The 24,044-nt window shown below is 37.8% G+C and overlaps 1 protein-coding gene across 3 annotated transcripts in view; it reads left to right on the plus strand.

Moving 5' to 3' along the window:
• Positions 1-23,792, plus strand: part of LOC140121973 (uncharacterized) — a 37,158-nt gene extending 13,366 nt beyond the window's left edge. For all 3 annotated transcript variants that reach the window (XM_072142256.1, XM_072142255.1, XM_072142257.1), the window contains 18 exons: positions 925-978; positions 1,452-1,505; positions 5,699-5,752; positions 6,648-6,701; positions 8,347-8,400; positions 9,607-9,651; positions 10,185-10,238; positions 11,089-11,142; positions 11,279-11,332; positions 13,732-13,803; positions 13,949-13,984; positions 14,185-14,229; positions 17,301-17,333; positions 17,427-17,573; positions 19,620-19,796; positions 22,215-22,305; positions 22,580-22,657; positions 22,764-23,792. In XM_072142256.1, the coding sequence (XP_071998357.1) occupies positions 925-978; positions 1,452-1,505; positions 5,699-5,752; positions 6,648-6,701; positions 8,347-8,400; positions 9,607-9,651; positions 10,185-10,238; positions 11,089-11,142; positions 11,279-11,332; positions 13,732-13,803; positions 13,949-13,984; positions 14,185-14,229; positions 17,301-17,333; positions 17,427-17,573; positions 19,620-19,796; positions 22,215-22,305; positions 22,580-22,657; positions 22,764-22,921 (1,314 nt within the window). In that variant the 3' untranslated portion in view covers positions 22,922-23,792. The remainder of the gene's footprint in view (positions 1-924; positions 979-1,451; positions 1,506-5,698; positions 5,753-6,647; positions 6,702-8,346; positions 8,401-9,606; positions 9,652-10,184; positions 10,239-11,088; positions 11,143-11,278; positions 11,333-13,731; positions 13,804-13,948; positions 13,985-14,184; positions 14,230-17,300; positions 17,334-17,426; positions 17,574-19,619; positions 19,797-22,214; positions 22,306-22,579; positions 22,658-22,763) is intronic.
• Positions 23,793-24,044: the final 252 nt, after the last annotated feature.

The raw sequence follows: 24,044 nt of genomic DNA on the forward strand, positions 1-24,044 counted from the left end.
CCATCAATGTTTAACAGCATGTTACAGAAGGCTAAAACCAAAATACTTGGTTACAGGAGATAGGATACACCCCATAAATAGATTCAGACTTCTCACTGAATTGGATACCCTGGTAGAGGATTAGGTTTTAGATAATTAACATTGATTTCTGAGACACAAATATAATTGTATTAATTATTAATTATTGAAACATATGTACAGTAGTTGATGAATGGAAAAGTTAATAAGAAAACTGACAACGTTATCAATTATGTGTCAATAAACAGTAAGTAATTAATTTAGAATATGCAAATGAGATGTTAAGCTAAATATATCTTAACTTGTCTTTGGCAAGGGGACGCCTTCATCTAGTCATGCAGAAGGAGCTTGCAGTGTTTAAGGGCTGTACAGTTAATCAGGCAAATTAACTCCCCTAGCAACTATCCATGGCTATGATTGGCCAAGGGAACACCCCTGGCTAATCAAAGCCATAGCTATTGCTAGGGACGTTAATATGCCTACTCTAAGGCAGATAATCTCCAAGTCACGCAAGGTGCACCGGAACCCTGTACCGGATCAGGAAGCTCAATTCCACTCAACTCTAATAATTAGTTGAGTATGTAAGGTAAATTTGCAACTTGATGTTTCAGAAACAGCTTAGTGAAAGAATCATAGACAAAGTAATTACTTGATGCTGCAAATGCTGAAACCTGTTTTGGCCCACATGACAGGTTCCTTTAAAGCCAATGTCAAGCAGTATTTCAATGTTCTGTACTGCATAATAACGTGTTAGTAGCTACGCAGAAGCCTTGTGGAATTTGTGTGATGCATTGCTGATCTTATTATACACTGGTTATTCTCTTAAGAAGATGTAAAAGCACTATTCACATAAAGGGCTGCTTATTAGAGTAGATCATAAGTAACCACAGATACTGTTCTCTCAAGGGTGATCGTGGTGATCCTGGTTTCAAGGGACTACCAGGGGCAGATGGTTTCAAAGTAAGTAAATTATCACTTATTTTTTTATTATTATATTATTTTTATATTATTTTAATTAATGTTTGCCACCCTTAAACCTATTGTTTATATGTTACTTAGGTACAGCAATATAACATAAAGCAGCAAACCTATAACAAGTAAATTATTGCTGCCTTGCAATAAAAGAAAATATTTTTAGAATGGGTTCCATTCATGACACTCATGGCCTGTAAAATAGGACAATGATTTTTCTTTTGTGCTAAAAACATAGCTAGCAGGCACTGGTCTTTAGTTTCAAGAGTCTTGAAACACAGGAAATACCTGGAGATGCTTACCCACCAATCACAAACATCAGCAAGGGACCATGCCACATATATATAAGGTTTTTTCGTTCACCTGTTATATGGGCTACTTAAATAAAACATAGGATATGATAAAATAATATATTAAATCTTCACTGTACTAATGTATGGTTTATTAATTATTTTTTGCAGGGTGTCGCTGGTCCACCTGGAATCAGAGGTCTTCCTGGTCCAAAAGGAGAAAAGGTGAAAACACATTCAATAAGATCTAGCTTACATATAATGTTCTGGTCAGGCATGTTTATTTTATCCTTTATGGTATAACATCTTAAAATTATTAATCAAAAAGTTGAATTTATCTGTAACTTAATAAATTTAAACTATTTAAACTATTTTCTAAATGAGATGAACCAACTCTATATTATTTATTATTACTTACGTTATCTCCCCTACATTGTATGACAACTGCAGTATGTCAGGCCATGTATGACATATGATCAAACATTAATAAATATGCATGTACTTTGCCTTTTTATATGTTTTGCATTAACAGGTTATAGATTAACATATTTCGTCTATAACAGTCAAAAAGCGTTGGTTTTGTCACTACATTTGTGTGTTTCAGTTTTAAAAGATAAAAACAAAATACTGGATCTTTTTTTGCACTATTAGAGGCAATTTGTAAGAGTGTTTTAAATTATATAGAGGTAAAAGAGGATGTGAGGGAAACATTTAAATGTGTTGTGTTATTCCTTAGGGAATAAGCTATTTCCTTTTTTTTTGTTTCCATTTTTCACTTCCCATCTTTCAAAATCCATAACTTTTTTATATTTTTCTGTTAACAGAACTGTAGTAGGGCTTGTTTTCTGTTTACAAACAATACTTCCTAATCCTAGTGACAGCATTTCATATTCCATGCCGGTTACTGGGAAGCTAGAAAGACAAATTCCAAATGTAATGAAATGGTACTTTATGCTACCATTTTGATATAACATTTTGATCACTTTTTATTACATTATTTATGTGTTGCAAAATGCTTAGAAAGTGGCATTTCAGATATTTTGACGCTATTTTATATTAAAATGTTCACTGACCAGGATTATCTGATTTTAAATTTGGATCGATCAGGCATTTTGGTTGACAGCGATACATATGACATGTTTATGATTTTATTCGTTTATTTTGATATCACCTCTAGGAAAAAGAGGGTGATTTGAACCTTCAGTTTTAATTTATTTTCATTTAACTTTTTTTCTCGCAACTTATAAGATCCCCAAGGGTACTTTAAATTTTGGGCCTCTGGGCCTTATTCCAACCATGTACTACAGTATTGCAGTATATGGAGAATTTTCTGTGGATTGCTATGAAAATTGCTGTGCCTCTGCCACAGTGTTATAGATCCTACCCAGGTCATGGAGTCAGACTCTAGGCTGCCATGGGAAAAGATCCAAGATGATGGCGGCTTTGCTGGCAGCTGGTAATTTTTTAACACATGCGCTCTGTGCAAGCAACAATGGCAGGTGTGAGTGTAGGGTGTTGGCTGCAATTTGCTGGGGGCTTAGCCTGTGAGCTATTGTCAAACACCCTTAATCCTACATGTAAGTCATAATGCATTAAGGGGTTAAAAAAGTTTTCTTTAAAGGGAACCTGTCACATTTTCAAAAATTCAGCAAGTTACAGGTTCCCATAAAGCTCTATTAACTAAATTCCACCCTACTTTTAGCTAAAAATGGTTTCCCTCAAATCTGCATAAAAATCAACTTTGTTCTCTTACCTGGTCTAAAGCTGAGAGTCATAAAGGGCGTGGCCTTCTAAGTCGACCCCAGTGGCTCTTCTCAATGTCCCATGTCTTTTCTCACCATTCAGCACTTGATGTCATGTGACCAGGGTAATGTTATCTAAAGTCCTTTAGCCCTTGCAAAATCTACTCCATGTGTCTAATCACATGAAATCATGAAAATGTCTTCATGGACTCCTCCCCATCCTCCATAGAGGCATGCTGTGATTTTATGTGATCAGATACAAACATGGGGTATATTTTATAAATGTTAGGGGGTAAAGGACCTTAGATGACATTACCCTGGTCACATGATATGAAGTGCTAAATGATGTTACAGAGCTTTCTCCAAAATGCCAGCAAGGAACTGTGTAAAACATATGACAGTATTTCCTATAAAGCTTTTTATGTCTGTAGTTGGTAGACAGTCCTCAAAGGGGTATTCTCATCTGGGCACTCACATTCAGTTTGATTAATCTGCCATTAATAAACATTTTTTCAATTAGATGTTATTAAAAAAAATGTTCCTGTGTGAAGATAATTTTCCATAGATGTAGTGATATGGTCCCATAGAAACGAGATAGCTTCCTCGGATACGGCCACCTCTGCTGGATGGATTTCACAAATAAACAAAAAGTTTTTGTATATGAAATATCTGAGAATAATACATGTCTTGCAGCCGTCCTGTGGTAATGATTGCTGAATCCAGGAGGTCAGGCAGGGCTCAATAGCGCATGTCTGGCCCCTGCTGCAAAATGTGACGTGGTCGTAACTGAGGAAGCCATCTCGTTTCTAAGGGACAACATGGCTATGTTTATGGGAAATTATCTTCACACAGAAACATTTTTTTTAATAACATCCAATTGAAGAAATGTTTATATATGGAAGATTAATGAAACTGAATGTGAATGCCGAGACGAGAATACCCCTTTAAGTACTGGTAGCAGTGAGTCCTGTCAATAAGGACTAATAATAATTGAACTTTATTGGTCCCCAAAGAGAGATTCAAATCTCTTGATCAGTGCAAACATACAACATAAAAAACATTAAAACATTAAAAACTGCACATTATTTACAAGGCTTATGACCATGAAAATAAAGGTTCCTCTCTTCAACAAATATGTGCAAAGGGTGGTCAACATTTCCTACTATTTTCCTGAAACTGGCAGTTACCATATTTTCCAACATGTCATCCCAGTTGCCCTGATCTAGTCCCATTGTTGAACCTCTATTTCTAATGAATTTATTTAATCCATCTCTCTGCTGTGTTATGTTTGACCCCTAGGCCACTGCTGCAAAAATAAAACACTCTCCACAACACTCCTACAAACATTAAAAGACTTTAATTTTCTTAAAAAATGTAATCTACTTGCACCCTGCTCATCTACATGATGATGCCCGTTTAATTTCTTATCCATGTGGATAATCACATGTTCAACAGTAGCCTGTTAACCTCACTCCATTTCACATAATGATCTATGATCTCCCTGTATTCACCTCCGACCACAACCGTATCGTCCAAAAACTTTTGTATAAAACATGAAGGGCTGTTATATCGAGTGTCAGCCATGTACACACTAAAAAGGACATGGGGATAACACCGTGCCTTGTGGGACACCCGTGCTACACATAAGCTCATCTAATTCCCCCTAATCTCACTCTTTGCGTCCTAAGGGTTAAGTAGTCCACTACCCATCTTACAATTCTAGTATCCACGTGCATTGATGCTAACTTTTGACCCAATGAGCTGGGAGATATGGTATTAAATGTGCTACTTAGGCCGAAAAACATAACCAGACAAAAGAATTTGTTTCCTTCAAGTTAGAAAAAACTCTGTGGAGCATATAGATTAATGTATCCTCTACACCCATATCTTTCCTATACGCAAACTACAAGTTGTTTTGTTTTGTTGTTTTTTATTATGTCAACCAGAAAATTCAATACAGATCACTCAAAAGACTTCATGACCAAGGAAGTCATTGCGATCAGGGGGAAGTCATTGATTAACATAGGTTGACTCTTTTTTGCCAAGGGGAACAGCAGAACACACACTCAATGTTCTGGCTTGGATGCCATCTGAACCCTTTTTGTTTTGATTGCCTGAAATTCCGTCGCTCCTCTGCAGCAGGAATTATCAATGGAAAATCCCTCTGTTCTGTTGACAGCTTGGGGGCAGTTTCCTCCCTGTCTGATCCCGATTAAAAAAGAAATCAAATTCCTTAGATTTATCTAAATCACCACTACTCGTACCGGCCTTCATACCGGTGATTCTTTCCCCACACCTTTCTCGTATTCTGCCCCTTCAACTTACCCTCAATTCTGTTTTCATATGATTCCTTGAACTCTTTTATCCTAATCGTTAAATTCTTCGGGACTGATCTCTGTGTCTCTTTGTTACCTTGTATGAAAGGCAGTTTCTTCTTACTTCAATTCCGGAGTTACCCAAGGTTTATTGTTGGAAAATATGCAATTCTTTTTTGTTGGTACTACACTAGACACACAGAAATTAATATAATCCGTTATGGTTTCCACAACTAAGTGCAAGCTCTCATCAAGTTTACTACAAAGTAAAAAAGGTACTATATGGCCCCATGTATTTCTACATGACATTGCACATGTCCATAATTCTATATGGTAAATGTACTTTATGTTTCTATTTTAGGGTGAAGAAGGGGAAACTGGATATGAAGGGATTCCAGGATTCACAGGAGTGAAGGTGCATTCATATTATAGACAATCATTGCATAGACAACCAATACTGTAAATTAACCAGTGCAAATTTTTTTTGTTACTCCAAATTTTACTCTTCATCCTTTATGTTCCACATTGATGTAGCACTGATTATGGCCAGTTCCCTGTATTGACTCACACTACAGACTGAGTTCTTACATCTGGTTAACTGATTAAAACAAATCTATATCAATCTATTTCAAATTTATATCAAGCCTGATAAACCAGGGACACTTACTCATACATCCAGGCACTGTGACTGTGATAATCTTCATTTATTTGTTATCCATAACCTCCTTCCTTCTAAAATAAAGTTTAGAAATTACGCAAATAAGCCAGCAGGGCACAGTGGGGGTGGGTGTGTTACCAGAGCCACTTATTGCTGCGAATTACAATGAGTAGCACATGTTTCACCCAACCCCGTGCATTCTCCCTCCTCCCTAATCTAACAGCAGGTGGTGCGGGTGGAGGGGAAACCTGTTGTGATCATTGTAACAGCCTATAAAGCTACAGCAATGATTGGCTCTGGTAACATCCCCCAGAGCCGTACTGGATCATTAGCATAATTTTAAAAGTTGATTTTAAAAGGAAAGATTTCATGGATAACAAATATAAGAAAATTATCACAGTCGCAGTGCCTGGATCTATGAGTAAATGTCCCTGGTTTATTATGCTTTATTCAGATCATTGAACATTGAATGTACAAATTACTGAATGTACTTGGTTCTAGTAAGACAGATGCATGTATTCTTAACTGAATTCAAATTAATTTCCCAATTAAGTCAATTCATATCATAACAGTCATGAGAAAAGGTATGTAATGATGCATCTATAGCAATAGCAAAACATCATTCAGCAATTTTCAATTTTTCCATTTGTAGGGTGATGATGGTTTTCCTGGAGCTGAAGGTTCTCTAGGCAGACAAGGACAAAAGGTATGTAAACTTTATTGATAGTAGTGACACAGCGGGGCACATGTATCATAGTTTGGTCTCTCTGAGGTGAATTTTAGAGACTTTTGGCGACTAGTTTTTGCACCTTATGTATGATCCTGTCTTTTTACTTATGCAAATTTTGGCTTCTTTTTGAGACTTTTTGTTGTAAATGTCTCAAATCCACATGGACACAAATCACGTGAGGGGTTATATACAGAAGTGGACACTACTATTAATTTGGGATTTAACGTGTTTCATTTTTAATGCATTTTGAAACCAATTACAACAGCTGTGGAGAGGTGATTTGCCTTATTTCATTACTTTTAACATTTGAATTTACAAAACTCATAGTAAACGCAATGTTACTACATGCATTAACGTGGTGTTTATATTGCATTTTGTAAACACAAATGTTAACAGTAATGAAATAAGGCAAATCACCTCTCCTAAGCTGTTGTAATTAGTTTCAAAATGCATTAAAAACGCAATTAAACTGCTATGTGTGAAATAATTCCAATTTACATGTTAATATCGGGTCCATGAAAAAAAAAACTTCCTTTGCACCTGCCCTGGACCAGGTGCAGATTTACACCTAAAAAGTCGCAAAAAAAGCGCAAAAAAGTGAAAAGTCGCCAGAACATCTGGAAAGTTAAGATACACAAGGTGCAGACCAAGGTGCACTTGAAGAGTGCCAACAAAAGTCGGAAAAAAAGTTGCTAAAAGTTTGCCTAGCTGAAACTGATACATGTGCCCCAAAGTGTTGCATATCAGATCAGAGTTAGAGTGGACAGTCCGCTGCTCATTGTCCCAGATTTCTCATTGGGGCAGATTTACTTACCCGGTCCATTCACGATCCCGCGGTGCGTTCTCTGACTCTGATTCGGGCTCTGTTGGGATTCACTAAGTTTGTGTGGCCTATGTCCACTAGGTGTCATTGCTGCGCTGAAGTCCGCCGGAATTCACTTCCTCTGTCTCAGTGTATATGAGTGCTATTTTTGCGACACAATTTTTTTTAAAATTCTGCAGTTTTTCCAAATCTGACGGTTTTCCTACGGCCACACCCCCCGATTTCTGTTGCATGAAAACCGGCGCCAATGCCCCACAATTTGATCGCGTGTGCCAAAATCCCGGAGCAATTCGGAGGAAAATCGGAAAAATTCAGGAAATGGCGGACCCTTACCAAATGTGCCCCATTGTGTCAGATGCTTGATGATAAATCTGGTGAAATATAAGATGGTTGAGCTGTACTTTGCATCCTCTATTAGCTGTCTAGTTTACACTGCCAAATTTTGGAGCTCCTATTTAATTATTCTGCACACAGACTATTAAACTATATAAAAAGTTTCCAGTTACATAATTTCAGCAAATTCTTGCAGATCAAAATGGATATAAATTGTAAAAATACCAGGTTATGTCAGTTCAAAAACAGTTATTTGGCTTACTTGTACTATACTTGTTTCTTCATCATACGTAACAGCACCTAGATATGTTCTCTAACAGGTAAAGTGAGGTTGATGTATTGTGACAATCATTGTGGATGTAGTAAAATCCAATAATATCTATGTTTGCGGTACTGTATGTTGATTTTGTAAATATAACAAATACAGCTAAGTTTTCAAAAATACCTATTATCTTACCTTTTTAGGGTATTGTTGGTGATCCAGGAGAACCAGGAGCTGAAGGAAGTAAAGGCGAGCCAGTGAGTAGCACATTACATTGAAAACATAAATTCACATTTTTTTTAGTAATAATAGTAAAAATAGTAATATATTTCATTATGTCAGCTGATCTGTGCCATTTTTTCTGATCCATTTTTCTCCTTAAGTCCTATACACAGAACAGGGATACAGCAAAATCAAGCAAGATAAACCAGGGTCACTTACTCATAGATACAGGCACTGTGACCAGGGAGTCGTCTTATATTTTTAATCCATGGCCTTCCTTCTTCTATAATAAACGTTTATGAATATGCTAATGAGTCTGAAGTGCTCTGGGTGTTTCACCAGAGCCCCTCCATGCTGTAGATTCACCAGCTGTTACAGGAGCACCTCCTCCCTCTCAGTGTGTGAGATTATAGCAGGTATAAAGGGAAGTGCCAACAGAGCAAAGGAAAGGGGGAGATAAAAGGTTCTGGAGGCATTACCAGAGCCCCTCCATGCTCCACAAGCTCTTACAATAACTGATTAGCATATTCTTCCAAGTTGATTTTAATGGTAGGTATCCTTTAAATAAGGAAGAAAAGCAGGCGGAAATGAACACATAATTTATTAAAGAAATGTTTGCCTATTATAAAGTTTACTATTATCATCTGCACTATTAATTTATGCAATTTTGCTTTAAGTTTAGTTACACTTTCATTTACATTAGAGAATCCTTTCATTTTCGAGCTTCATTTGACCTACAATAATTTACAAGCATAGCTAAACAGATCCAATAATTGTGGATATTATTTAACAGGTGTATCTAAATTATTGTGAAAATATTAGCACAAGTATAGACCAACAATTATTTAAATAATAGGAAGCATGAGCGATATAATGTATACCACTTAGAATTTTCATGGAGACCTATCATGGCTATAGGTCTTTCAAAGTTATCGCCAAGTGATTTGGTCTGAAAGAGATATGGTTTTAATTCTACTTTGAAGTCCTAGTTGTGATATGACAATATCCCAGATTTTACCAGGTTGTGTGTTTTTGCAAAGTGTTTTTGCATCAGCCAACATCTAAGGAGCCACATGCAGATGGCCCACTGGCAACCTGTAGTGGTATAGTGTCATTCATAAACACCTTTTGTAAAGATGTATTACAAGCTTGTATTTTAGAAACAAGATTTGGAGTTTATGCTGTGTTAAAAGTGTTAAAAGTCAACTGGATTAACTGATTAACATTTGGGAATTTTTTAGGGCATACCAGGGCCAAAAGGTCTAAAAGGATCACAGGGCCCACAGGTAAGTTGGCTTATCTTTTACTTTACTTTATGGGGAGATTTAGCATACGTTGGTGCACCAGTGAATGATAAAATCACGCCCCTCCCACTGCGCCAGATATATCTTTTGGGAGGCTTTATAGGAGTACAATTCTGCGCCAGGTCCTACTTGGCCTAGAATTGTTCTATAGATCCCTGGAACAGGCGCAGGCCAGGAATACCCCAAGCAGGCCCGCTCCGCTGACATGCAGGAGGGCCACTCCTTCATGCCTCTCTACAAACACTTGGCATAAAGAGGAGAAAGGGGGTTAATAGTTGCAATTCCTGCTATTTCAGAAAGCTGGTGTACAAGGCTAGATAAATCCAACCCAATATATTTATTTGATTGCGAATACTGTATACCTGACCACAGTGAAAACAAATGAACCTGCCTTAAGATTACCTTATAGTTATTATATAGATTTGTTTTGAGGGCTCATATGTTATCTAGACAATACATTCCAATGTATAATATCATTTGATTCTAATTTTGTTCTTTTGCTTTGTGACTTACAGGGCATATTAGGTGACCCAGGCCAGTTTGGACGGGATGGTGATGATGGAATTGAAGTAAGACAAAACTAGGCATTTCATAATTTGCTCATCATTTCATTCATTGAAGTATTATTACATTTGTAATGTTCACTTGTTGTACTGTGTGGGTTCTCTTTGATTTTTGATTACTGCTTTGCATCGTCAAGAGAAAATGTATGGCTGTTGGAAGGCCAGAACTTCTGTGGTTTCAGTCACTAGTTGACTAGTTCCTTTTATTTTTTCATAGGGCACTATTTTATGTGCTTGTATAGTATACAGCAATACATGGTCACAAATATTTGTAGTTATCTCGCCATAATAAGAAAGGCTGCCATGATACTGGGAGGGACAGAGCCACATGGGGGACACAGCATATTATATAAGCCCTGACCCTCTCCCATGTCGGATATCAGGAGGCTCTTGGCTTATATTTTATCTGGAAGCTGACTGCACTGAGCTATTACTGGTGAACAGTCCTGAACAGTCACAATCAATAGTGAGTACACAGATCCTGGGCAGGAAGCCCTACCCAGGCCTACTCCGCCAACAGGCATGTCCCCCATTCTCTCCCCTACATGGCCACTCAAAGTGTAAATAATAGCAATTCCTGGGGGCTTGCACGGAATTGCAATTAATTCAGAGCTTGTACACCAGAAATCAGCTGTACAAGCCCTGATTAATGTCCCCTAATTATTACATTTGTGATTAAATTTTATTTTATTGGAAAAAGTCCACTAAGGTTCATGTCATTTATCTAACTCTAATTTCATTTTGCCTCAAGCCTAGAAAATAAAATACATGGAAACATTGAGCATTATTAAGACAATTAAGAGAGTAATTAACCATTAAAGGAAATTAGTTAGATTTTGTATTTTTGTATTAACAGGCATTTCAAGGTCCTCAGGGTAATGAAGGACGTCATGGAACTTTGGGACTCAAGGTAAAAAACTATTTGTAAATAAAGGTATTAATCTATTATATTCTGTATATGTCTGCATGATTATTAAATTACATAATTAACTTTACTCTGAGATATGATAATCTAATATATGACATTTTAAATATTTATCTTAAAGGGAGAAAAGGGATTTGTGGGAATACAAGGTCCTGAAGGTCCCCGAGGAAGACCTGTGAGTAAAAAGAAATATATCATATGCAAGTTTTTTTTTTATATTTTCAAACTGTTACATAGAATTACCATATATACTCGAGTATAAGCCTAGTTTTTCAGCACAAAAAATGTGCTGAAACCCCAAACTCGGCTTATACTCGAGTAAAAATATATAGGTTTTATCAGGTTTTTGTGGTAAAATTAGGGGTCTCGGCTTATACTTGGGTCGGCTTATACTTGAGTATATACGGTAATTGATTTTATGGAAATAAGGTAAATAAGGAAAATAAGATTTAGGGAGGTGACGTAGTAGTAGTAGGTTTTTACACTGGTATAGGTGGACAGGGCCGATTCTAGGGTTTTTGCTGCCTGAGGCGAAAATTAAAATGCTGCCCCCCCCCCCCTGATGCCCCAACACCGTAATGCTGACATTACTTAAAATTAGTAATTGGCCCTCTGTGACATCACACGTGGTACCACTAGCCGGTCAGTGACACAGACAATAGTGGCATCTAGTACCTCACAGGTGACGATCTGCTCCATCAGTAAGACGACATCATTACATCTTCTCCCACCCAGGACTGTTGAATTTGCTGGCAGATGTCTTCAGCTCCCGGCACCACATCTCCGCACTGCACCAATAATATACCAGTCACTTACAGTATATATTCACCTAAATAATAGTGTTCCTAAATCATATACTGTACACCTCTCATGACACAATGAACAACTCTACCCCCCACCACCATACACACAGAGTGGATCAAGAATCCCTTCTTCATTTATTTAAAAATGTATAATAAAAGCTCCTCTCCCCCAATTAAATTAAATACAGCTCCTATGGTTTAATTAAAATCTGACCCCTATATCCAGATTCTCCCACATTTAACTATATACAGATTTACCGCCCCAAATTTTTATTTAAATCATGCCCCCACTCACTTAAATTACATACAGTACCCCATATAAACCACCCTCCCTTTTAAATACAGCCCCCTCCTATATTTATATAAGATACAGCCCCCTCCCATATAATGCTTCACCCACAAGTTATATTATATACAGCCCACCTTGATTATATAATGTGTAGTTAAAATATGGTTAAAAGCCACCCCCAGGTTATATAATATACAGCCCCTTATTATAAAATAAGCAGCTCCTGTATTCTATTATATACAATCCCCTTGAATAATATGTAGCACCTTATATACACAGTCCCCCTCTTCTTATATACACAGTCCCCCTCTTCTTATATATACAGTCCCCCTCTTATATATACAGTCCCCCTCTTCTTATATACACAGTCCCCCTCTTCTTATATACACAGTGCCCCTCTTCTTATATACACAGTCCCCCTCTTCTTATATATACACAATCCCCCTCTTCTTATATATACACAATCCCCCTCTTCTTATATATACAGTCCCCCTCTTCTTATATATATACAGTCCCCCTCCTCTTATATATACAGTCCCCCTCTTCTTATATATACAATCCCCCTCTTATATATACAGTCCCCCTCTTCTTATATACACAATCCCCCTCTTATATATACAGTCCCCCTCTTCTTATATATACAATCCCCCTCTTCTTATATATACAATCCCCCTCTTATACATACAATCCCCCTCTTATATATACAGTCCCCCTCTTCTTATATACACAATCCCCCTCTTCTTATATACACAATCCCCCTCTTCTCATATATACAGTCCCCCTTTTCTAATATAAACAGACCCCCGGTTTCTATTATATACATTATAAAAAATAATAAAGCAATCAACTCACCTCGACTCCTGTCACAATCCCGGCGGCGCTCGCGTCCTTTTCCCGGGTTTTCGGCTGCCCTGTGCTCTGTGAGGGGACGCGGCACGGACAGAAGGATCTGTGCCGCCGCCGCTCTGTACATCATTCGCGTCTGTCTCTTAAAGAGACAGGCGCGATTGATTTTTCATGTGGGCGATTCGGGCGGCAATTGCCACCCGAATCGCCCACAATATGGCCCGCAGGGCCTGGCGTAGAAAAAAACGTAGCTGGCGACTTTTCACGTATGAAAAGTCGCCGGCAGCAGCGAGTGCGCAGGCGCGGGGACAGTAACGCCCCGCGCCAGCCCACTCCCGTCCGGCCGCGCCCCCCCCCTTCACGCCCCTTCACACCCCACTGGCGTGAAGGTGGCGGATTGGGGAAAATAATCGCAAAAGCTAGCAATAAGCTAGCATTTGCGATTATTTCAGGGCCTCTGCGCCACTGGCGGTGCGCTGAGGTCCTGATAAATATGCCCCATGCTCTCTATGTCAAATATTTATGAAATAAAATCAAAGTGGGGTTACATTAGAAGGATACTAAAGACCACACAAGGTGTTCTTAAGAATTTAATTTACTGTTAACTCCTTAATTTATTTCTTACATTGTTAAAAGGGACCTCCAGGGCCAAAAGGGGAAAATGGCCGCCCAGGAAGGCCTGGATTTATTGGACCACCTGGAGCAGCTGTGAGTAGTGTTCATTTTGTTTCATTCTGATGTTGCCATTTTTGATTTTTTTACCCATTGAGGGAATATAATTGTCATCTATGACATATTCAATGGAATCTTTAGATGGAGGTTAAAACTTACAGATCATTATTATTATTTACAGGGTCATGTTGGAAATTCTGGTGCACCTGGTCCAAAGGTAATTGTATAACTAAACATCTATTTGTTTCAATGGAACATTAGGAGTAGTGCCAGGTGAGGGGCATATACTTGTTTTAAGATTAAAAACAATAAATAAGAACTAAATAAATAATGACATGTACTGTACTTTTAAACTGAGTGTTTTGTGTGGTACTTAGTACTTATATGGTGAAGTAATTGGAAATATGTTTTTTACAGGGTAGTACTGGAATTCAAGGACCTAAGGGTATAGAGGGACAGAAGGTATGATTAGTAACATTTGAATATGTAAATATGTTATTGTAATATAACTCCTCCATTTATAAATGCATTTTTTAAAATAAAAAAACAAGGTCTGCTTTTCACTCCACCATAGTCTACTTTGCTAACTTTAATGGTAGCAGTCTGTGCACCTGCTGTAGCCGCCATCTTGTATCTGTTTTTTAAAAATATATAATTGTGTTTTTATTGAAAATTTTCAATGTTTTAACATGAATTGTTGAAATAAGATGTAATGTATAAAGTGTCAAGGTCAAACATCCCGTTCATAGGCAATAGTGAAGGCTCAACACAACGATCAATTGCTAGACAATTCAAACACAAATATCATATATACTGGATTCAGCTCATCCAGCTCACTCTCCTTCCCTCCCCAACTCCTCTATCCAGAGACTGATACCTCAGCATTCTCTGACCTCCTTACACCATAATGCTTCTGGACGCCAGATCCTGTTTCGTCAGATTTGAGTCATCATTTGAGATTTACTCCACTCCACTTAAGGGGTTTTCCGGACCTAAATCTATTGAAGACCTATCTATAATGGATAATCTGTTATCAACTGCAGAAGGTTCTAGAAGAAGATATCTTGGTCCCCATTTTAAAGGGAACCTGTCACCTCTGATCAGTTAAATAAACCCTGGACAGTACCTTCGAGAACACTGTAGAGTGATCTCAATGCTTCTAATCCACTCTGAGTTGCTGCTGTGTGATAAAACAACTTTTATTCTAATTGTCATCTTTCATTTATCCAGTCAAGGTGGGAGAGCTTTCCGATCCACTCAAGCTTTGCCCACCTAAAAGCGGCTGCTCTGGCTTGGACCCACAGACCAAAACACTGTCCCCAGCTCTACGTCACTACTTCCCCAGTTTCAAACTTCTCCGTATGTGCAGTTCACCTGTTAGCTTGGCACCGACGTGCGCATCTATGGCCGGCCCTACAGGTGCCCCGTGGATTCCCCATTGCGTGGCCATCTTGCTCTCAATCACACCACTACCATGCACATTACTGAAGCAAGCACACAGATGTGCATGTTGGTGCCAGACTAACAGGCGGACTGTGCAGGCGGGGAAGTTTGAAACAGGAGTGTAGTGACATAGAGCTGGGGGGAATGTTTTGCGGCGTGGGTCCAAGCCACATCAGCCGTGGGGAGGCAGGAAGAGCTTCACTGGATCGGAAAGCTCTCCCACCTTCTTGACTGGATAAATGAACTATAACAACAAGAATAAAAGTTGTTTTTATCACACAGCAGCAATGAAGAGTAACAGGATTAGAAGAATTGTGATGACTCTACAGTGTTTTCTTAGGTACTGTCTGGTGTTTATTTAGCCGATTCCCTTTGATTCCCTGTAGCTGGTTCCCTTTAACTTTAACACTTTCTGGAAAGTATAGATAAAAACTATTCCATCAATGTAATTTTGCACTTAAAAATTTTCATCATTAAATTTGCCTGTTAAAAATCAAGGTATGATTACAGTAACACCACACTTGTGCAACCCAGGAACCCCTATTTCACAAACCTACTATGTGGTAAGTTCAGCCACTGCAACAGACTACATATATACAGTAACAGAAACCAGCTTAGTGAGCAGATACAGCATCATAATTAATATTACTTCACAGGTATGGTACCTTCACAAAGTTTACTATAGTTATAGCCCCATTGATATGTAGAAATATTAAGAGAACCATCCTTTCTACATCTTTTGCTGTAGCAGGTGCAATCTTACTACAACAACAAAAAACATTTATAATGCATTTTAATCACAGTGGAGTCAAAGCGAAGACATCTTACCACACAGACACAGGTCAGGGAGTAATAGTTCTCCATACAGAGAGTTTACCTTGCAGGCGTGTAGAGACTTATAGCCATTGATGCTCCACTCGGGGATTCTGGGAAATATGCAAATACATTTTCCCAGATGGGACAAGAAACTTACCATCGAGCATGACTTTTAGGATGCCTAATGACATAATGTGGGATTAAAGCCAAACCACTATATATATTCCAGAAGGAACAGATTCCTAACTGTAGACAGTGTTTGACAATTAAGGCCACCTGTTCCTTCTGGTTCCATAGGTTTGGCTTTAATCCCACATCATGTCATTAAACTTCCTAAAAGTCATACCTAATGCTAAGGGGGTTGCCTTACAAGGTATCAAAAGTGGCATGGTTTTCCTTGTCCCATCTAGTAAAACTTATTTGCATATTCCCCAGAATCCCCTAGTAGAACATCAAAAGCTGTTAGTCTCCACATGCCTGCAAAGTGGCCTTAATTGTCAAACTAAATAGGGAGACCTCTTACACCCTGAACCTGGTCAAAAGCCGCTAAGCTAGCTAGACCAGTTGCCTATACTGCACTGAAGAGACACAGCCACATTGAAACTGTGCTGTCTACAGCTGGGAATCTGTTCCTTCTGGAGTAATTATACAAGTTTGTCTTTAGTACCGCATCATGTCTTTACACTTTCTAAAAGTCATGCTTAATGGTAAGGGGGCTACCTTACAAGGTAGCAAAAGAGGCATAGTTTTTCTTGTTCCATCTAGGATAACCTATTTGCATATATACTAAGACAGAGTAGCACAATAATGCTTACTTGCATTACTGCAATGCTTTTTAAGAAAACATCATAATCAAGGCATTTTATGTCAAATAATGGGACTCTTCCACTGAATATGCCATTCACTCTATACTTTAGATTTGTTTATATATCTCTGGTGCTTTTGTGTGCTCTTTTTTTGTTGTACACTCCAAAATTGGGAAAAGAGCTTATAAAACTGCATGTGCTATGTGTATTATATTCTGCAATGCATCATCCACAGAAACATTGTCAAGAATATTTCCTACAACTACCATAGAAAGAAAGAAACAAAGCACATTCTTTCCAGCTTGGCAGATTATTTATGGCTTGTCGTTCTGACTGATCTTTAGAATTTATAGAATATAGAATTTAGAGTTAATATTATAGTCTCAGAAGTTTAGTAGCCAATGTTTGAGTAAATACTACTGTTCTCTGGCTTAATTATCATTTTTCCATTAATTAAAACTTTTTCAGGGAGAAAAAGGAGTAAAGGGACCCAAAGGAAAGGTAATGTTATTATATTGGATGTTGATATTAGTGGATGTGGATATTATACTTGTTTTGTGTAAGTACAACAGTTAACATAAAGTTATAATTTAGGTTGGAGACATTGGTTCAGTAGGCCCGGAAGGACTTCTTGGTAGAAGAGGGTCTCCTGGAGAACTTGGTGCTCGTGGACAACCAGGAGAGCAAGGTCTTCCTGGTGATCCTGGGATCCCTGGAGATATTGGGCCTACAGGATCCAGGGTAAGTAGAAGCTACTATACCATCTACATTTCTGCCTACATGAAAGTAATCGAATATTTTAATTTATTGCATATTATAATAATCATTATTATTACATGTCAAGACTTAAGGACACTAAATTGTAAGTAAATGTGAGTGAGCCCTTGAAGGTCCAAAATTTATGCATTGATTAGGGTAATATTAAAATGTTGTGTAAATGTTATTTAAGTCACAATAATGCACAAACACGATCTAACTACAGTAAAAACACACAAGGTTGTATTGTTCATGTTTTTTATTGAACGCATCAAGTGAAAATCCACAGTGCAGTAAACAAACTTAATCCTCTTAATAAATTTGCCTAACGCTAATTTACAAAAAGTGTTTTAGTTATGAAATGAGACTTGAATTGTGAGTGTTACGCGTGCTTTTTTTAATATAATAATTTTATCATAATTTTTTGTATATAAAACAAATAAAACAGACATACAAACTTAACAACTGTGTGGATATGATGTACCGGTAATCTGTTTTCTGAATTACAATAGTCCTTCTCCATTAAATATTCCTCAGACTTTTGAAGAATATCTGTGTTTTATTTGTATGATTTTCATTTCAGCCGTTAAATGTTATGCTTGTTACCAGTTTCCTCTTAGTATCAGTGCCATTTCAGACACTTTTTCTCTATTTCATATTGTTGTTCTGTAGGAATGAAATCTGTGATTTAGGATCTCAGAACAAACAATAACTTAAAATACAGACACCAGACGATACAAAAGTTTATATTTAGCTATTATATAGCTATTGTGAGTCTGTATTAATATGTTTCATGTGTATTATTACCCTTAGTTTAGTACAGGCATTCCCAGGATTATGTACATGATAAGTTCTTTAGATTTGTACTTAAAGGGGTATTCCCAATAAAAAAAATATTCTTATATATACTCAGGATAATAAAATAACACATTCTCTAATTCAATGTTATTAACAAAGATACAACATTTTACAGATATAATTCCAACCTGTCTCTATCATTCCTGGTGCACACAATTTCAGTTGCCATGGTTTCTCACCTTAAATCTTCTGACTATGGTCAGGCAGATTCTTCTCATGAATAGCCTCTTCTGTCTGCACACTTACACCCCTCTCAATTACAAGACCAGCTCACACACAGACACTTTCTGCTGACAAGCAGCATGCAGAGTTTACTAAAGGTTTAGTAAAGATTTTCATTCAGGGGAGGGAAGCACTGTGTGTTATTGTGTGTTATATCCATCTCATAGATCTCATCATCTCTCATCTGTCTCATCTCTCTTTTTCTATGTGTCAGATACTAGTATAATGTTCAGAAGCTAAATAAAAGTGTAGATAAACCTGTAGCCTGGTAATCTAAACACATTGTCAGCACACAGCATCTCACAGCACTAGAGGGATCATAATGTGCCTGCTTAGAGAGTCCCGGCTCACTTAATTCCAGGCAGAGCTGATCACTGCAGCCCGGGACTAAAATAGAGCATTCAGAGAGCTTCACCAGAAGTCACAGTGGGCAGAGAGGTTTGTCTGTAACTAGGGTTCATCTGATATGTCGGGTGTCCTTAAATCAAAGACCACTGTATAGGGTCTTTATTAATTATTATATACTGTTGGGCCTTTTATATTACTCATTATCTGTTTCGGGGGTTGTATTTTATAATTACGGCCTGGAGTTTGTATTTGGTACTTCAGTGGTGGTAGATAGAAGTTGGCCCCTTGACGCATGCGTATATCAAGAATTGCCTTAAAAAACAATCAGATATTTTATTGTTAATCAGAAGTGCAGGTCATTCCAAAGGGTTCACTTTCTTTTTTTTGCAATTGCATGAACTCAGGCAATCAGACTATTTTGTTCTGATCCCCTGTATATGAATTATATCACAAAATTAAATAATGTTAAATAAGGGCTTCACCACAATAAGTTAAAAAAGCATTTTAATTTCAAGTTTTTCAGGAATAACAATATTTGAAAATAAATATTTTTGGCTTCAGACATGTTTTATTAAACCTAATATCTATATTTTCTCTCAAAAGGGACCAACTTTTCCAGCATCTCATGTAATAGAAGTTTGTCAGAAAGTTGTTCTTGAACAAATGTCATCGTATGCACAGTCTGTAAGACGACAATGTGCCAGCGCTTGCCCACTGTTTGGTGAAGTACCAATGGGAGCACCTGGACCAGTAGGATCCCCAGGACCACCTGGACCACAAGTAAGTATAACACTAAGAAAGACATTTCAATAGGAAAGCAGATCTAAAATTACCGCCACAAATGTGTCTATCCATACCTTTCTATGATTTTGTTTAGAGTTGTCCTGGATTATGGTTTTAGGACCCAGGTGAACATAAAATCTGTGCACCAGAGAGATGAATATAGTTAGTTTCTTATTTTCGTACCGCGGTATTAAAAAAAAACTTTAAAGGAACCAGTCATCTTGAAGGTCATTTATACATGATGACAGGTTCCAATAACCTCTGACATAGTAATTTCAAATAAGTCTTTGCCGGGCATCCGAATAATTCCAATGATTTGTAATCCTTTCTTTAACATTACCTGCTCCATTCCAGCAATCTATAGTGAGTCCCAAGGGAAATGCAGTATAAGTGGCACCATTCATTCTCACCATATGCTGCTGACAGGGAGCAGGTAATGTTAAAGGAACAATTAAAAAATCAGTGGAACAATTCAGATCCAAATCAACCTTCCAGAGCTTATTGGAGCCTATCATCGTGTAATAATGACTTTCCTGGTAGCAGGTTCCGTTTAATCCCAGACAACCGCTTTAACTCCTTGATGCTGAACATATTTTTCACCATAATGATCAAGCAATGCTTTATATGTTTTCATTGTGACCATCTTAAACCCATGTTTCTTCTTTCTGGTGTCACTGTTGGCTATTGTGGTACATAAAGCGGATTGACTGACTTTTATTAAAACTTTTAGTGGGATCAGGACAAAAAATGTAAATGTTGTGCCATTTACCATGTGCATTAAATAACATTTTACTGTTATTCTTTATGTCACTGTGATTATAGGGACACCAAATATGTTACACTTTTTCATATGGTTTATGACATTTGGAAAATAACTAGGGAAGAAGGAACTTCTTACACCATATATGAATATAAATGCATACAGCAGACAATGGGGCAGATTTATCAAGTGTCTGAAAGTCAGAATATTTCTAGTTGCCCATGGCAACCAATCACAGCCCTCCTTTACACTGGTAAAATGAAAGCTGAGCTATGATTGGTTGCCAAGGGCAAATAGAAATATTCTGACTTTCAGACACTTGATTAATCTGCCCCTATGATGCCATTCCAGCCATGAACAGCTGGATTCTGACACCGCTATAAGACCTGATGTACCCACAGCGAGTGGAATAGGGTTCATCATGAACCGCAATGACTGTTAAACTCCACAATCTGCAGACAAAAATCAATTTATGTAGCAATTTATTATCTTTTTTTTTATTGCAAACTTTATTTATTTTTTTGACTTTACAAATATAGAAAATGTCCACTCATAATACTTAATATATTTATATATTACTACATAAATATGCACATCCAGTTGCAATTGATTTTCATTACAGAATGTTGATAAAACATCTGTTTTTCTTTTTTTTTTCACATCCACAATAAAAAAATGGATGGTTTAATGCTAGTTATGGCATAAAACCTGGTTACTCACCATTATCAGTGAAAAAAACTGCACATCAGTTTTTATTGTAGATTAAAAAGCCTCGGGTCTTCAGAAGACCCAAGGTTGTCATAGCAATGGATTAACGCTCCCGGATGACGTCACGGGGAGCGACGATCTTTGGCAAGATGGTGGCGCCCATGCTAGCATCGATCGCTGGTGTTACTGGTAAGTTTTTGCTGCAATATGCAGCAAAGACTTACCGGCTATGGAAAGGGCTCAGCCAATGAGGTTTAGGTATGCTTTAAAGTAGTTTTTACAGAATTTAAAGGGAACCTGTCATCAAGAACAGGAACTATAACTGTGCCTTTGTTGAAAGGTGCAGTGCAGAGGTCCAGCTTAAATCTCTCTCCTCTCACCAGTAAAATCATGTCCCAAACTTTTTTGCCTTTGTCTACATTGCCCCCGCCCATTGACGCTAGGCACCACCCAACATAGGGGCCAAGAATTGGAGAGAAGATCTGCAGTTTCTCACACAGTGCTTGCTGCTAAATTCATCATGCAGTGAGAGGGACAGCAGTCTGGTAAACACAGTAAGTGGACAGGGAGAGGACTGCCTGCCTGCTCAGGCCGAAATCTGTAGAGACACAGAAATGTCAATCAAAAGAAGCAGGTGGGTTTAATTGGTAGCCTAGAGAAAGCATGACTCTTATTTTCAGAATTTGACTTTTTGTATACTCATTTGCATATTAGAAAAACATCTATAATTAAGGTGCAGAGCCTGAGTGGCAGAATTTAAGGTGATATGGGGGAGGACCTTTACCCCTTTGCTGGCAGGTATTACTGGTATGAGGGGCAACATTCTGGTATTCCCACTGGCCAACTGGTTCTATGAAACAGGCACATTTTTGTACTAATAAGTATTTCAACATAAATATCAAAGCATCATTCGCAGAAGCAAATTTAATCACAAAACATTTATTTAGGGTAAGCCTGGATTAAATGGAATTGATGGTGAAGATGGTCCAGAAGGATTTTATGGCGAATCTGGAGATCCTGGAAAACAAGGACAGCAAGGTAGTTTTATAGAAACTCTGGTTTGTTGGTTACCCAAATATTTTTATAAGCTAAATGTATTTACAGTATGCCTTATTAAGGTAAAAAAACCCTATATACTAATCATTGAATCATTGCAAAGTCAATGAAACATGTACAACAATGTAGTACATTAAAGTTGCATTTACCCTTTCTTTGGTATGTCTAATTCATACAGTGGTATGCAATTTTATTTTATAGTTTCTGTGTAAAGGATTTATTAAAAGTATTTTTCTTTTTTTTGATAATTGTCTAGGAGAACCTGGAGAAAAAGGAGACAAAGGACCAAAAGGATATGGCCTTGTAGGTTTTCCAGGAGATGTGGGACCTAGAGGTAAAAAAAATATATATTCACCAAGGATTTTAGGTTAAACCAAAATCATTTTGCAGAAAAAGTTATGGTTTCTGACCTAAATAAAAAACTGTGGTTTATTCTTTAGGTGAAAGAGGTAAAATGGGTCCTGCTTTTGATGGAGAACCTGGTTTAATGGGTCCCCGTGGACACAGAGGGCAACCTGGACACATAGGTTATACAGGAGTAAGGGGACCTCCGGGACCATGCTTAGCTGCTGTCTGTGAACAAACTGAAACATCATGAGAACCTACAGAAGAATCCTAAACAGAAGGCATTGATCACTGGAGATCCAATGATGATTAAAAATATTAGATTTTACATGTTTGTAAATACAATTTATTCATATGTTTTGAAAGGATTGATTTAGTGTTAAAAAGTCATGAACATTTTATGACTTATCAGTCAGCTATTTATTGTAGAAAAAAATTCAAATATTTCTTTTATTAAAAACCAGTGCCCATGGTATAAATGCAGGATATTCTGTTGACCCATTTTGATTAACATATACTGTACTGTAGCAGTTCTGCACACTATACATAGAGAGTGGTGTAAGGAATCAGCTCTGAACATGAGTTTTCTATCATTACGGTATATCCAGTATTTTAATAGAGAAACTTTTTTACATGCTGCCATAAATCATAGAGAGAATTCACTTACTTAGTGGGGGAATCGATCTGGATATAAACTCATACAGGCTTATTCACATGGCCGTCTGCAGGGACGTACATGCAGCCGCAAATTTGCGGCCACATGTTCGTCCCCATAGACGGCAATAGCGGCGCAGATGCGGTGCCACACATGTGTGGCACCGATCCGGCCCGCACACCGCAAAAAGATAGAGCATGCTCTATCTTTTGGCGTGTGTGCGGCCGTGCGCCGCTATTCTCTATGGAGGGAGGAGGGGCCGCCTCCTCCTCCTCTCCAGCACACGGTGGTATGACCGCTGTGTGAATGTACCCTAAATGTCTGTCAGTTCTTACGATATTAAAGTAGATCTATGTCTAACCTTCTAATCCCTTGTGGATCTGCCCTAATAAATAACTGCACAGGTACTCTATATTTTTATTTTCATTGCTGAATATTGAAACATTAAACAAACAAAATTTCCCTTGTGCACCTTTTTGATATTTCATGTTTCAGTCTCTTGCATGTTTTTTTGTTTATATCTCTATCACTATGTTTCGATTTTTATCATGATTGTTATAATTGCTTAGCAGCAGGATTAGGCTACATCTCGCATTCTGGATACATCCAGTGTATATGCCAGGAAAGCTCCTAGTGTACATGCTGAACACAAGGCTGGATTATGGGGAGGGCTTCTGGGGCACATACTCCAAGGCCCCACACAACAATGGTGGATTATAGA

This window comes from Engystomops pustulosus, chromosome 3 (genome assembly GCF_040894005.1).
Source record: "Engystomops pustulosus chromosome 3, aEngPut4.maternal, whole genome shotgun sequence".
NCBI lineage: Eukaryota > Metazoa > Chordata > Amphibia > Anura > Leptodactylidae > Engystomops > Engystomops pustulosus.